Genomic DNA, 15,759 nt, shown 5'->3' on the forward strand with positions numbered 1-15,759 from the left:
TTTCTCTCTCTCTCTCTCTTTCTCTCTTTCTCTCTTTCTTTCTTTCTTTCTTTCTTTCTTTCTTTCTTTCTTTCTTTCTTTCTTTCTTTTTTTTTTTTTAAATGACCATTGCAAAGGTTCTTGTTTATAGTCTCAAACATCAGGTCCTCATCTTGATCTCTTAAGATGATTTGTCATTTGTCCTGGACAGCACATTCTTTCTTCTAAGATCTGGATCTCATCTTCCCATCAGTTGCTTGTGTTATTTTTTTTTTTTAACCTTCAATGAGGATTGTTGCTAGAACAATTTAGCTTTAAAAAGAAAATGTTATCCTATCTGAGTTGAGGTTGCCTGGCAAAAGCTTGTAGGCAAGTTTTGACTGGACGTATCTGCCCCGGAGCAGTGGTTCTGATTACAGGACACATTGTGCAATCCCTATTCAGTTTGCGTAGAATTCGGCCAAGACAGGTTACGTCCTGTTTTCTGTCCCTTCCTGCTCAATTTGTTTTCACTTGAGTCCCTCTTCAAATTATTAATAGAATTACCAGAGCATTGCCAATTCTGATAGTAATTGTCATTGATGTAATAACATCCAGACTCTCAGTGAAAACCTGTTGCTTTTCACCAAACTTCAACTTCCCAACTTTTTTGCAGGCACATAAAATAAGCTGAAAATATGCAGAACTGGCTTAAGTTTTAGGAAGCATGGATTTTTAAAGCAAGCTATTAATAATGGATCCAACAGACTCTGTGCCTCAGCCCCTGCCTTCTGTCCCCTGTGTGGCACCCACTGCCACCTTTTTCTCATCTGTCAGAATCTAGCCCCAAGAAAAGAAATTACGAATGCATTCATGCTGATTTAACCTGCACTGTGCTTTAGCACAACTTAACTTTAGAAGGAAAATGGCCACCTACCAAAGCAAAGGGCTTTGCTGTGCAGTGTTTCAGGCCTTACTGTGATGTTTGCTTGCTGGGTAATGGAATCCAATGAAGTAGGTTTCTTGGACAGACTTCCTCCCTGAAGCACCTCTCTCAAGAACCACTCTGCTCTCCTCTGTGTCGGGGAAGGTATAAAGTGAGTAGAAATGGGATGAGGTGATAGGATGATCAAGAAACAGAATCACTTAGTCCTGAGTTCCTCTTGTAGGAAGGACTAGGTTTCCAGGGATGGGCAGATGTGAAAATCAGAATCAGTTGCATTTGTGGGCAACATTTGGCTTCCCAGCCTGAGGCTCATGGCCTGAGGGCTCCTGTACACAAGCTGTGAGAGAGCACATATCCACAGTATTAGCACTCACCCTAGCACATAAGCCAGGCATGTGCTACTGGTCTCTCAGACTCATCTCTTCTTGTGACTATTACGTATTTACAGGCAACCTCCTAGAGGCCAAGCTCAGTGCCTCGTGCTCGGTGAGAGAGAGTGAGACGAAATTCAACCATCCCATCTCTCTTGGTGAGACTGGATGCAAATATCCATTAATGAAATGTTATCTTGCAATTTAATAGAGACAGGTAAAGTGATGAATTTGGTAGAAGACAGTATTACATGATGTCCTGATTAAGGGACACTTCCAGAGTCACTTGATTGGGAAACAATGCTAAGTGGATTTGAGTCCAGACACTTTGAGCAGTGAGCCTGAGCCTATAGAGTTTGTTCAGAAGAGGAAGTCAAAGTGTGGAATCCTGGGCTCAGTGTCAGACTTGTAGAAAACTGAATTGCACCTGGCAGAGGGTTTGGCATCTGGATCTGGTGTAAGAACATGATCTGTGCTAAACATGAGGTTCAAAGAGCCGGTGATGGAGAAGAAGGCAGGTATGAGGAGAGTGACTCTCTTGGGACTCTGGCTGAGACCTGAAGAGTCCTGACTTAGGGACTGAGCATACTGAGATGATCAGTGGGAGGATGCTGCTCTCTGGCAGCTAGAGAGTTCTGGATCAGCTCGTCATCAGCGAAGGCGTATCAGGAACCAAAGGAATAGCCAGCAGGGCTGTTCAGCATGATGGAATGCCTTGGTAAAGCCCTTGGGCTTTATTGATGGACAGGAGCTAAGTTAGACTGAAGTAGGTTAAAGGTGATAAAGTGGTGACAGTGTGTTCAGGTTGCCACCAAAGAAGACTGGCTGGGAAAGGGACAGAGGGAGCTGCTGCAAACAGTCTGTGAGTGAAGGAGAGCCTGTTTGTGATTGCACCTACTTGGGATGCCTTCTTGTATGATGCACGAGAGGAGCCCAGTGGGCGTTGATGTGAGAGCAGGCTAATATTGATCCAAGAAAGTAGCGGAAGGGAATTCAGAACCTTACCTCTGACCCTCCGAAGGAGAACATGGATCCTCGAAAAGTAAAGGTCGCTATGCTATTTGCTTTGATGTAACACTCAGGCCAGAGGAGTGCAACAACTTGTCTATGACACACAGCACTTTATGGACCTGTCTCTAGTGACAAGGTCTCTTTTTTCTCTTAATGTCACTGATGGTAGGAGAGTTCCTGACTTGTTTCTCGTGGTACTGAGCAGGCACATCCTCCCAGATTCTTGTGTGCCTAAAGGACTGCACTAAATGGAAGTTAGATGAGACAGCCACATTGTCATTTCCTCAGTGTATCACACAACAGAGTTTCTGGGTGTTAATTGTGGCCTGTCATTAACACAATCATGCTGGACACCTCCTCCTTCTAACAACTGTATTTCCAGAAGGATGAAGGCTCTCAGAGTTCAGGTCTTTCAGCTGCCCTTTTCTTGCTTGGTAAGATAAGAACCTGCATTCATTCCTATCTGCAAACTGTTTCTAAAGCCTGTGTGCAGAATAGACTCACAGGACAAGTTTCTTCAATGAAAGAGCAGCTCTTCTCCAAGACACCTTATCAGGCAAGATCCTGAGGAGCCTGAATATAAGGAAGGAGACACCCAAAGATCCTCCCCTGACACTACTTGAGCCAGTCTTTCAGAAGTCTGTAGAAATACATTGGTGGCCTATAGTCCTGCCATGTCACCACACACAGTAGTGTTCTTCTTGCTTATGAGCCAAAAGTCATGTCATCCACCATTCTGATTACTATTACTGATGCTATTGTTAATTGCCAATTAAAGCTCAAAGTCCTTCTTTATAGAATGGGGAGATGCTGAATAAATCTAGATTCCTCCTTCTATAACTGACCTTGTGTTACAGTCCTATATCTTGGCAGATGCCAAGGAATAACAGTTAACTCGCTTCTTGCTTTCTTTCAATCACCCCTAACCCATTGCTCCTGTTCTGTCTTCACCTGACATGCAAGGCTGTTAGATAGTATACTTATAATGTCTAGAACTCTGGGGGCCACCATTCTTATTAAGGCTAGACTCCAGAGTGGATGACACTTTTTAGTTCCACACCTTCTCTCTCCCCCTTTAATCCTCAACAGTCTTAGTGAATTCAGTGCTACTTGAGAGTGGAGCCTCAGATGCCTATCCTGGAGTTGGCTACCTTCTGTTGCTCTTTAATGTAAGAATCTAAATTAAATCGGAGTCCAAAAAGCTCCTGTTGACCTCAGTGAGTCAGCAGGGCTGTGGAGATTCAGGACTCATGGTTAGCCCTTTGGTTCACTGAAAATTGCCTCCAGCATTGATGACCTAGCCACATATCCCTCCAAGGCAGGAAGAAAAGATTTTGGGGGGCTCTGAAATCTTATTATTAAGGAGCCTAAGAACAGAGGTCAAGAACCCGTGTTCAGGTTGGTCAAAATGATGTGTATATGTGTAATCCCAGCACTCAGGAGGCACAAGCAGAAGCAATGAATGTTAGAAGCCTGGGCTACATAGTGGGGTCTAGGCCAACCAGGGCTACAGAGCAAGATCCTCTCAACAAACAAATAAAACAACCCACAAACAACAACAACAAACAAGCAAAATAGGATGAGGAGGAAAGGGGGAATGGGACAAAGAGGAAGAGGAGAAGGTCCCATGTTTGTCAGCGCCAATGGCATAGACCACATCCCAGTGCCCAACACCATGCCAAGGTATCAGAAACCCAGGTAGCAGGGATAGAGGTTCATTATGAAGCTGAAAAGATGAGGACTCAGGATTCGAGCAGTCCAGAAGGCCACACTCAAAGCACTAGGGCTTGACTGTGAAGTGAATAGAGGGCCATGCAGTCACATGGCAAGGTTTATATTCTGGAAAGATGACTCTGTTGTAACTAGACTGTGAATGGGGAACAGGCATGGTGGCCTAGGGAGACAGAGGATGAAGCAGGAGGACCTTCAGTTTGAGGCCAGTTCAGTGAGACTCTGTCTGAAGAGGAAACAATTAGGGAGACAAACACACAGGTGAAAAAATGGTCAGAGGAATGTGCTAGAAGGAGCATGGGAAGGCAATGGGAAGAGCCAAATGTGCTGTTTCATGTCTGGAATCACAGCATCAGGAGGTTGTACAAGAAGTTGAGAGTGCAAGGCCAGCCTGGGCTTGAATTTCCAGGACAATGGGCTACAGTGTAAGACTGTCTCAGTTGGGGTGGGAATGACTATGAATAGACATGTGACTAAAGCACCTTGGAGATTGTGACCCAGGGCTGTAAATGCCCAGAGATAACCAGCGTCTTCACAGCCTAGCCCCATTTGGAAAGCATAAGAACTCAGGATGTAGACAGCCAAGGAGGAGGTGAGGGAACCATGATGGAGAATAAACGACTTAAACCTCTGAATAGAAGGGAAGAAAGCAGGCAGCTGCAGGGTCTAGGGTCATGGGAGCTTTCGTCCCTTTAATGGGGTGGGGTTTAAGACAGATGCAAACACCTGACATTAGTCAATCAGTTAAAAAGTTAACCATGTTATAGAAAAGACAGAGAGAGAAAGGGGATGGGGTGTGGGAGCCTGTGGTCTTTCTATTCAACAAAAGACTAAGGGGAAGAGCCTGCAGAGAAAGGGCTTACCTCAGAGACAGAGGGACCTGAATTCCCATCCCCAGCATCCATGTAAAAAGATGGGCAGGACAACATATCTCTAGCCCCGGTGGGGTAAGGGGCGAAGGAGGGAAGGGAATGGGGTTGGCTTATCCTGCTCCTTAGCCAACTGACCTAGCCAAATGAGCTCCAGGTTCAAATGAGATGACGGAGGTCAAGGAGATCACAGAATACTAACCTCTGGCTCATGCATATCGGCACACTTCACTTACAGACATACAAACCCACATGAATTCATACGAACTCCATTTGTGCACACACACACACACACACACACACACACACACACACACACACAAGCACACCCTCGCTCGCACATATGGAAAAAAGACAGCAGGAGTTGGTTAAAGAACAAGGGGAAGAAGGATCAGTGTACTTGGAATGAAGCAAGGCACTTAGAGGCTCCATTGTCAGGCTTAAGTATGTCACTGAGAGCAGAAATGAGTGGTATGTGGACTGTCCCTTGTGACTAGAAAGCGTACCACATCCTTGAGGCAGAGTAGAAAGTTTAAGTTTATTAGAGAGTACTCAAGTTTAGAAAACAATCCAGGACCTCTGTGGAGTCTCAAACTGCCGTCTGTAGTTGGTAGTCAAGTGCTCCGTTCCTTGCAGTCAGATCAAACCAGATGCCTTCCCAGTGTTCCAGGCTGTAGGGTAGATATGGGGATTGATCACTGCTTGTCCACGATAGGGCCTTTGGAAGAAGGTTATTGCAAGCAGAGGAAACTGAAGCATCTATAGACATATTCAAGAAATGCATGACCTTTAATTATAGCGTCTGAGAGGAATGTTGAGACTGGAGAAGAAAGGGCAGGCAGTGGGCTAAAGGCTCTGATGGGAAGAAGGAGGTGTGAGAGTTAGCTAAGCAAGCATGCTTGCAAGGCAGGGGGTTCACCCACCGGGGCCCTGCTTGACTTTTAACTTGATCGTTTCTGAGGAGGAGCTACAGAGTGGACTCATGTGAAAAGGAACCAGTAAAATCTTTGGAAGGCTCTATAAACTAAGATGTTATCAGGCAACACAGGGCGAATCTTGGTCAGCAGAGACAATGCTGGGGGGCCAGAACAGCCACTGGGAAGCCAGAAGAGGTTCCTTTTCTCATTCCCAGGCGGGAAGAGTGCAGGGAACTGAAGTGCTCCCCTGTGAGACATGACGGTCATGGGACCAATGTGGAAGGGCTGGATTCTTAGCTTTCTTTCCTTCTTGGAAGTCAAGGGGCTTTCAGAAAGCCAGAGATTATTTACCAGCCTCGATATCTGGGGATCACACATTTCTGTATACTATATACTGTACACTATAAATATGCAGAGGGGTTGTTTGACTCCAGGTGAATCCATTTGACCAAAACCTCTGTTTTGGTTTGGGTCTGCTAACAGAAAATTTCTTAAGTGTTTGTTTTTATAAAACTTTTCTGTGGATTTAAAAAAAATACTGCCCTTAACTGCTCACAGAATTCTATGCTGGAATTTTATTTTCTTTCAACAGTTTTAAAAATCTCATTCTATGGTCTGCTGCCTTCCATCATTTCTGTTGGCAAGTCAGCTGTCAGGCCATTCTTGTTCTTTTGAAAGTAATACATCTTTTTTTTAGCTTTTATCCATTTAAAAAATTTTTTTCTTTGTCTTCAGGATCTAGAGTATAATATGTCTAAGAATGATTTTTCTTTCTGTTTAGAAGTTCTTAGAGTTTTTTTTAAGAAATAGGTAGCTTAATTTTTGTAAATTTTGAAAAAATACTGACTATTAAATATGCCTCCTGATTTTATGTATACATCTGTATACATCTATATACATACATCTATATACGTATATGTGTGTATATACATATAATATATGTCATATATATTATATATATGTTCTTTTTCCAGTCTTTTAGCTCTCCACATTTCTGTCTGATAACTTCTTTTAACTTATTTTCCAGTTCATTAATCTTCTCTTCAGTGACTTCCAGTCCTTTATTAGACACAGTTATTAAGATTTTTAGTTACATGTAAGTTTTACTGTAAGATTTCCACTTAGTTCTACTTTATGGATTATGGTTCTTTGGTGAAATTCTTCTTGTCATCCTTAGATATCCTTAGATAAAATCAGCTGTTTAGTTTATTCTGAGACAGGCTTTCAATGTTTCCCTGGCTACCTTGTAACTCTAAGTAGACCCGACTAGCCTCAAATCATAGAGATCCATCTGTCCCTGTCTCTCAAGTGGTGGGATTGTAGAGGTGTGTCACCGCACCCACCTACACTATTGATTTCTTTAACAAATGTTTGATAACTCCAGTGTATTGTTTATCTGTCTTATTTTGTCTCTGAATTGGGTTGGAATGTCCAGTAATAGATGTTTGATAATGAATATTGTATAAAAAATTATTTTGGGGTGACTGGGTGATGTTACTTTTCTCATGGATGAAGTTACTTGTTGGGTAACAAAATATTTCCTGGGGTGATGAAACATACTTCTCACCATATATAGGGAACACACACAGTAGATCAAAGTGTGGTTACCACCAAAGTCCAACTCAGTGAACCAATGGATTTTATGATGAGTGGTGACTTTCAGGAGCAGATATGACTCAAAGACAGCATCACCAAAGCCCACCCTAGCATAGGCCCATAAAAGCTGAGAACCTGGAGCTCAGTGCACAGCCTGCAGACAGCTCAACAGGTTGGAGGCTGGTTTTTCCAGGTAATTAGTTGATCTAAATTTCTTCTAGGTGGATCTTCTTGTCTGAGAGTCTTCTCTGTAGCTTTTCTCCTCTCCATCTTTCTTGCTGCTGGGCTCTGTTTCCTCAGAGGAAACAGGGAAGGAACTACTGAATCTAGTCAATTTCAGAAAGTTCTGGAACCTATTTGTTGTTGGTGGTGGTGGGGGTGTGTGGTTACCCCCCTGCTTGAGGAGTTCCCCTGTAGGATGTTTTAATCTCAGAGGCAACTATCACAGCATCACTTTATATTGCCTTGAAAACAGGTAGGGTGGACGAATTCTGCGGCCGTCAGTCTCGAGGCTAGATTGCTGAACGTTGTTTTGGATTCTTTGATTCTCCTTCTCTATGAAGCAGATTTGGGGGCTATAAATGATGGGCTCTTGATATTTACTTATGGAGATCTGTCGTATATATTGCTCTCCAGACTGCCATCGATATTTTTTTCTTTCTACTTGTGAAACCTTAAGAATTGGCCAATCCATAGGGTAAAATCAGGCATGTCTATGGAGCTCAGTCCTTGCATCTGTCTTCTCCTGGGGACATTGTCACTCAGGCACTGGGGTTCTGGGAGCTCCTTTTAAGAGTGCTGCTTTTTGACTCAATGGTAATGTAATAACTAGAATATGATAAAAATATGCTTATTCGTGCATCACCATTCTTTTTGACTGGATAGAGTAGTCCCACAGAGATGCCCTTTCATTAAGCTAGAGGACCTGGTTCTCCTCCTGAGAGGAGGGTCAGCATTTATGAAACTGGACCATGCCCTGAAGGAACCCCCCACCATGATAGTGAAGGCAAAACAGCGAGTTTTGCAGGCAGTTCTGCCTAACAGTGGGTGGGGATGGGGTAGCCTTCACCTCGCTATTGCCTAATAAGATGAAACCATAAAGTGCAATATTTGCTAAAAAGCTACTAGAATTTTGCTGTCAATCAGGCTGTGTTAGATGTCTTCTATGAATCTCTTTATTTAATCCCCAGAGGGACCAGTGAGATAGTAAAGACAATTGCTTCTATCTTACATTTGACAACTGAGTCAAACTGAAGTCCAAACTCAGGGAGTAAACGCCACAGACAACTTTTAGCTTTTTCTATCCCTCAGTTGGCATCCTTTCCCATGGTTTGTTTGACTCTTGGCTTGCCCGCTTCACCTAACTAGTGTCCTGATTCCAGTGAGCCCTAGAGTTCTTCAGCTCTTCCGCAAGGAAGCCAGACATGGTGCAACATATCTCTAATCCAGCACTTAGGAGGCTGAAATGTGAATGAAGCCAGCCTGGGTTTCTCACAAGTCTCAAAAATCTTAATACACCGAAGAATTTCTATGTGGCTCAGCCCTTTATTTGGTGCATTTCTCCAATGGATTTTCAGATTCTTTCTGCACGTGCACACACTCACACACATGCAGACAGACAGACAGGCACACACTCACACACGCAGACAGACAGACAGACACACACACACACATACACACACATACACAGATACACACACACACACACACACACACACACACACACACACACACCCCTATCCCTGCTTTGCTATATGTACAACAACAAATACTTCCTATATGTAGCATCAACAGCAAAATGGGATCTTTTTTAAATTAAGCTTTTTTTTTGTAAACAGAAAGCAAATTGGTGGTGGGCTTATTTATGAAGGGTTGGCTTTAGGCAGGGTATGGGGAGAGGTGACTTAAGTGTCAGAGGTGCTACAGGATGTCACAGCTCAGCCATAGCTAGGGGCTAGCTGTGAGTCAGCATGACCTGGCTTCAGTTCTTGTGGATGAAGGCTGCTTCCGGTGCTGGGACGCATAGATGCTGCCTGGCTGATGTGAGCCATGGAAGAAAGCCTCACAGAACTTTCTGTTTCTGTGCACGTATCTCCACATTTCTTTAGGACCAATGAGTGTTTGAGATCCTTTTTCACGATTCTGGGCAGAAGGAGCCAAGTGACTTTCCATCCGGAAGATGCAGTTTGGGACTGGTGCCACAGGCAAACTTGGTGCTTAGAGCACATTCGTCTTTTTAGGCTGCTAGAACTGTCTAGGGTCGGAACAAACAGAAAGCATCAGGAACAAGCCAGGGAGGGGCTGCTTTGGAAGATGTAGCAAAGGGATTAAGGTTCCTTGTTACAACTGAAAACAGGAGGCTGCAATTCTAGGACAAATTAATACAAGCTGCCCTGGAGTTGGGTGGGTAAAATTCTTAAGAGAAGGTTTGGTAAGGATTGATAAGTAGGAACCAGCTATAAAATTTGTTCTATACGTAGTCCTTGAGCATGTTTAAATAATCTTTCATTTGGAAGAAAAGTTGGATAAATCGCCAGCCGTTTCTAGTTCCTTTTTTTTTTTTTTTTTTGAGACAGGGTTTCTCTGTGTAGCCCTGGCTGTCCTGGAACTCACTTTGTAGACCAGGCTGGCCTCGAACTCAGAAATTCACCTGCCTCTGCCTCCCGAGTGCTGGGATTAAAGGCGTGCACCACCACGCCCAGCTTAGTTCCTCTTTTTACCAGACCTTGTTCAGACTCTTGAGGTCAGCCTGGCGGGCCACAGCTCTAACTTTGCACAGAATCTATTGTGCGTTTAGTTCATTCTTATCTTGGTGAGAAGAAGTGCTTTCCCCATATTTTATAAATAAGGAGTCTGATTCTCTTAGAGATTGAAGCCCATTCCTGGGGTCCATTAGGCAGCAATGGTAGAGTTCTGTCCAGTTATAAGCTCAGTGCAGAATGGTGCTGCTGCCATCGCTGCCCCATCATACTTTGCAAAGCATTTTTGTTTATTAACTTAACTGCTATTACCTACCACCAGAGAATTCATCGAAACATTATTCTCTCCATATAAAACTAGGCCTGATTTTTTAAAAGTACAGTTTTACTCATATATTATAAAATACGTGTGGGCTGTGCGTATTTACATTTTTTAATTTACTGAATGATTGTATTCTCCAGAATTTGAGATGGCTATGTATAACTTGCCCCCATGGTTCTTAAGTGTACAGACAGAAGCTATTATATGAACCATTGACCGCTTTGGTTGTGTAAAGACGGCATTGCTGAAGAGCGATGCCCTTGGAATCTCACAATCATGCCTCTCCCATTGGCCCAGAGAACCCAATTTTTTTTTTCAATGAGTTGCTAACATTTACAGATCTTTTAACTCTGTTCTCATAGTTTTATTGGGTTATTGATCTACAGTAACTGTACATATTTAATGTGTGATTTAATATCTGTGAAACATAACTTCAATAAAAATGATGAATATAACCATTTCTCTCAAAAAAGTCTCCTTGTAATACCATCTGTTTGAAAGAAAAACGCCCCTTTGTTTCCTCTGTCTAGTTTGGAGCAGTGTGTCTGGTCAGGGGCTCGGCTGACTGATCTGGACCCCAGCCTTGCCCTAAAGGCGCCATGAAAGTCAGAGGATTCCTTCTTCTTTGCCAGCCCTTAGTTTTCCCACTTAACAAAGGAAGGTGTTAAGCTTGAGGGTCCCTAAGGTCCCCTACAGCTCAAAAATAAAACCAATAAAGCTAAGAGGGAAGTGTACTTAAGGTATTGGCTTGGGTCTGAATGGTTTTACCTTAGAATCTAGGTGTCCCTAGAGGCTGGGGACCAGCTGGCCTACTCTGTCACTCCCTGCTTTACCGATTGGTTTTCAAGGAATCATTTTCTTTCTTTTCAATCCCTTTCACCATAATACAAGGTCACTGACCTCTTTCCACATTGGTCTTCAAAATACCTAAATCAGAATAAAGAACTGTGACTTGGGCGATGCTAGACCTGCAGCAGCTAGATCTAGATGCTAGATGCTCTACAGTAACAGTGGCTGAGGACAAGGTCATCAGCTCTGACTTTTCAAGGCAGTTTGGGTCTTTCCTGAGAGGAAGAAACATGTTGTATCTATGTGTTTCGGGACTGGGGGAAGGGATGCAGATTGGAGTTTAATTAAAATTCCCATCCCTCTTTTGCCCACTTCCTTGCCAAGTTAGGAGCCAACACTTCTGTTTGGGGTTCTGGAGATTCTGCAGTGATGATACAGAGTTGCCTCCAAAATTCTGGCAAATGTACCTAAAGCATCCATATGCTCACCAGGTGCTTCAGCAAGGCCTGGCTCGGTGCTGCCTTTTGTCTGTTCTTGCAGATACCTGTCTACCACTACCAGGTCTCTTGATAAATAGGGTACTATAGAAAGAGGTGGGCAAAAATGTGAATCTGCTACAAATGAGAAACCAGCTTCACCACAGCATAAAGGTCTTTCCATAATGCTTTTGTCTTCTAGGTAGCTAAGTCGGACTTCTGAGGAGGGGGAGCTCAGATTTCTTCTTGGCCAACCATGGGGTTCTTTCTGCTTTGGTTCTGCATGCTGTTCCTTCTGGTCTCCAGGTTACGGGCGGTCAGCTTCCCAGAAGATGATGAGCCCCTTAACACGGTTGACTATCACTGTAAGTCACACAAAGCCATTTCCTCCTTTACAACGGAAATCTTTTGTTTGTCTTTGTCTAGGCCTATTCATTTTCAGCATCAGACACAAATTTTAATATGTCTTTACAATGTTTCACACATTAAATCATCTGCAGTCTTTCCATCGGCTGTGCAGAAACTGAGCCAGTTCTGTCGGGCGCCATCCTGCAGCCGCCCAGACATAGAAATTATATATTTTCAGTAAAAAAGAAAAAGACCATTTGCTGACAATTCTCCATTTTTTTACTAATTTATATTCAAGACCTTAAAAGAGGAATTTAGTTAAAACCCTTCCTACAAGTACTATATACAGCTAATCAATGCTGGCTATTGATTCTTCAGCTCTGTAATCCTGACTGATGGTTTAGCCCATTTTTACTTGCAGATTCAAGGCAATATCCGGTTTTTAGAGGACGCCCTTCAGGCAACGAATCGCAGCACAGGCTGGACTTTCAGCTGATGTTGAAAATTCGAGACACACTTTATATTGCTGGCAGGTAATTTTCCTTTCGTTGGTTTATTAGATTAAAATTCTTTTCTCTTGTGGTGCTTGCATTAATGTGTCTAGTTCATGAAAAACTAATATGTGATTGTGATCAAAAACTGCAAGTAGGCAAAAATACTCTCATGAAGAGCGTGCTGGGTACCAGGACAGAAAGCAGAGTTAAAGCGTTCATTGACACATCCAGAAATCACACATCATTATTTTGTCCCAAAGCAGCAGGGGTGGAGGAAGTCATTCTTTATTCTTTCTTAACTTAGAAATTTTCAGGCAAATATCAGAAATATGTCTGTGCTTATGCCCAGTCAGTTTGCCCCAAGCCTGGAGAGAAAGGCTGTGCTGGCCCTGGCTGCAGCAATGCACAGAAGCATCTCCCTAATGAGAAAGTACCCTGGTGACTTTGTTCAAGTCACAGAGAAGCCAGATGATCTTCAAAACACAGTAATGGCAGATCTGTAAAGATGAAACAAGAAACAGCATATAGCATTGATGCATTCGCAGGATATGACTGAACTGCCTTGCTTCCAACAGGGATCAAGTCTATACAGTGAACTTAAATGAAATCCCCCAAACAGAGGTTATACCAAGCAAGGTAAGCAGCTAGCTGCAGAGGGCGAGTGTATCCACACTCCCCTGAGATTCAGGAATCCCCGCCCCTGCCCCCCATTCACAGTGCATCCAGTTAACACTGAACTTTGATTTTACTTGATTAATCTAGAAGCTGACGTGGAGGTCCAGACAGCAGGATCGAGAAAATTGTGCTATGAAAGGCAAACATAAAGTGAGTGCAGTGGACGGGTACCTGCCACAGTCCCCTCTCGGTGGCTTTGCCACCATGACATCACCGTAGGAGATGTCTGACTGCCGTGTAATAATTTTTCCTTTAGGATGAATGCCACAACTTCATCAAAGTCTTTGTCCCAAGAAATGATGAGATGGTTTTTGTCTGTGGCACCAATGCTTTCAACCCGATGTGCAGATACTATAGGGTAAGCTTTATAAGATGATTTTTTTTTCTCCTCAACTATAATTTCCTTCAGTGGTATGCTATTAGAGCTGTACCTTCTCTGCTGTAGCCCAGAGACTTGTCTTAGCTTCATTATGTAAGAATAATGAATATACAGAGAATATACAACAGAATCCCTCAAATAGAATTTCAGTATAAGTAAAGCAATATTACCTTCAAGCAAGTACATTGAACAGATGTGACACAAGCGATTATTTTCTCTCGCAGTTGAGAACCTTAGAGTATGATGGGGAAGAAATAAGCGGCCTGGCACGATGCCCATTTGATGCCCGACAAACCAATGTCGCCCTCTTTGCTGGTAAGAAGTGTTTTGAATATCACTGATTAATGGCATTGAATATGCAAGAGAATTTAAAGGAAGACAAAGGCCATACCTTGGATATATACCTTGACACAAGCGTTTCAAAGGCTAAAGCCTGTGAACAAATTATTGAGAAGAACACGTGAAAAAAAAAAAAACAACAGGTGTATCTCAGTGACAAGTGACAAGTGTACGTATTCTTACATGTGGCTCTATTATTAACTGACCCTGAATACATTGCTTAATTTTGGGTGCTTAGATCCTTCACCTGTAAAATGAGGTAATATCGTAGGACAGTCAGTTAGAGGTTGAGGGTGAGCACTCGTGTAGTTTATTGCGTAGCTAATGGTGCCAGGTGAAACACTGCAGAGGGTGGCCGTGCTAACACCCCATAAGTAATCATGGTTATTTTACCAAATTATAACTTTGGTTTCAGATGGAAAACTCTATTCTGCCACAGTGGCTGATTTCCTGGCCAGTGATGCTGTCATTTACAGAAGCATGGGCGACGGATCTGCCCTTCGCACAATAAAATACGATTCCAAATGGATCAAAGGTGCCCAAAGGAGCATTGCCTTGGGGTTTGGGGGGAGAGTTAGAAGGCTTAACTGGGAGCAGCAGCCAAGGCCAACGGGAAGTTTAGAGCATAACTTTGCTCATCTAGAATGAGCACATGGTGTTTTGCTTATTCAATATGACGTTGGCAGGGAATGAACAGACTAGAAGACGTGTCAGGGAATAAGTTCATTCAGGCAGTTATACAAGTGGCCAAAGCAGAAGCAAACAACTAGATGCCTTGTCTTCGTGTGGCAAGTTGTGTAACTCCAAATGCTTACAGCACTATACTCCCATACCACAATACTATGTTCCTATACACGTCTACCCATTTTGGAACTTTATTAGTGAGAATTGATGAGTTCATATTTATAGAGCCATCTTGTTCATTAAATTCTGAAAATCAAGGGTTTTAAAAAATTCTCAATATGAGATTTTCTTCCCTAGTTAAATAGGTTAATGAATAAATCTGTTGAAACAAAGACCTTTGCTGTAGCTCAGTTCCCTGCAGGCCTTTTTCTTTTTTACAGTCCATTAGCTGACTTTAAAGATACAGGCTCTTGAAGCTTGAACACACCCATATTGGGACTCCTTAGAATCATGGCTCCAAGTATGGTTATATAACAGAGCTGGCAGATGGGGTCTTACACTAACTGAATTATCCTTCAAGAATGGTTTGTTTTCAATCTTTCAGAACCACACTTCCTTCATGCAATAGAATATGGAAACTATGTCTATTTCTTCTTCAGAGAAATCGCTGTGGAACATAATAACTTAGGCAAGGTAAGTATATGTGTTTGATGTACACTGTGGACTTAAACTGAATGAAATCCCACCCACTCTGGAAGGGTGATGGGTGTTCTCCTGTGTTGTTTCAGAGAGCTCACTTGAGTGTATTTAAGGGGGAGTGAGGGAACTGGCTTGCTGATGGTACCGCTAACTGCTGGGAAACACCTCACAGTGCTTAGAGAGGGAACAGCTGCCTCCTCAGGCTTTCAAAAGCTTTCATATTTTTATTTCTATCACCATAGAAATTGTAGGCCTTTTTTACTCTTTAGAAAGCCATTGATGGTCTCATCCTTTCCAGTGTCAAAGGCAGAATGGAGAATGGGAACCCCTGTTCAATTTGGAGTGTTTCTGTAAAAGCCCATGTGCTCCTTAAGTATTGCAGACTCTTCTATGACCACATTCAAGGACTGCACATTTTATTAATAATATGAGAAGCAGTAGACAAAGTTAGAGGCAGAAGCACGGGCATGGTTTTCACTTAGCCAGGAAGATAGATGGCTCAGGTCTCAGGGAGCA

At 42.9% G+C, this 15,759-nt stretch overlaps 1 protein-coding gene across 12 annotated transcripts in view; it reads left to right on the plus strand.

Annotated features, from left to right (window-relative positions):
• Sema6d (semaphorin 6D) overlaps positions 1 to 15,759 on the plus strand; it is a 58,325-nt gene that overhangs the window by 32,216 nt on the left and 10,350 nt on the right. For all 12 annotated transcript variants that reach the window (XM_029535972.1, XM_029535974.1, XM_021194885.2 and 9 more), the window contains exons 2-9: positions 11,888 to 12,050; positions 12,455 to 12,566; positions 13,103 to 13,163; positions 13,290 to 13,352; positions 13,459 to 13,560; positions 13,806 to 13,896; positions 14,336 to 14,455; positions 15,149 to 15,237. In XM_029535972.1, coding sequence (XP_029391832.1) covers positions 11,942 to 12,050; positions 12,455 to 12,566; positions 13,103 to 13,163; positions 13,290 to 13,352; positions 13,459 to 13,560; positions 13,806 to 13,896; positions 14,336 to 14,455; positions 15,149 to 15,237 — 747 coding nt within the window. In that variant the 5' untranslated portion in view covers positions 11,888 to 11,941. The remainder of the gene's footprint in view (positions 1 to 11,887; positions 12,051 to 12,454; positions 12,567 to 13,102; positions 13,164 to 13,289; positions 13,353 to 13,458; positions 13,561 to 13,805; positions 13,897 to 14,335; positions 14,456 to 15,148; positions 15,238 to 15,759) is intronic.

This window comes from Mus pahari, chromosome 3 (genome assembly GCF_900095145.1).
Source record: "Mus pahari chromosome 3, PAHARI_EIJ_v1.1, whole genome shotgun sequence".
NCBI classification, from domain to species: domain Eukaryota; kingdom Metazoa; phylum Chordata; class Mammalia; order Rodentia; family Muridae; genus Mus; species Mus pahari.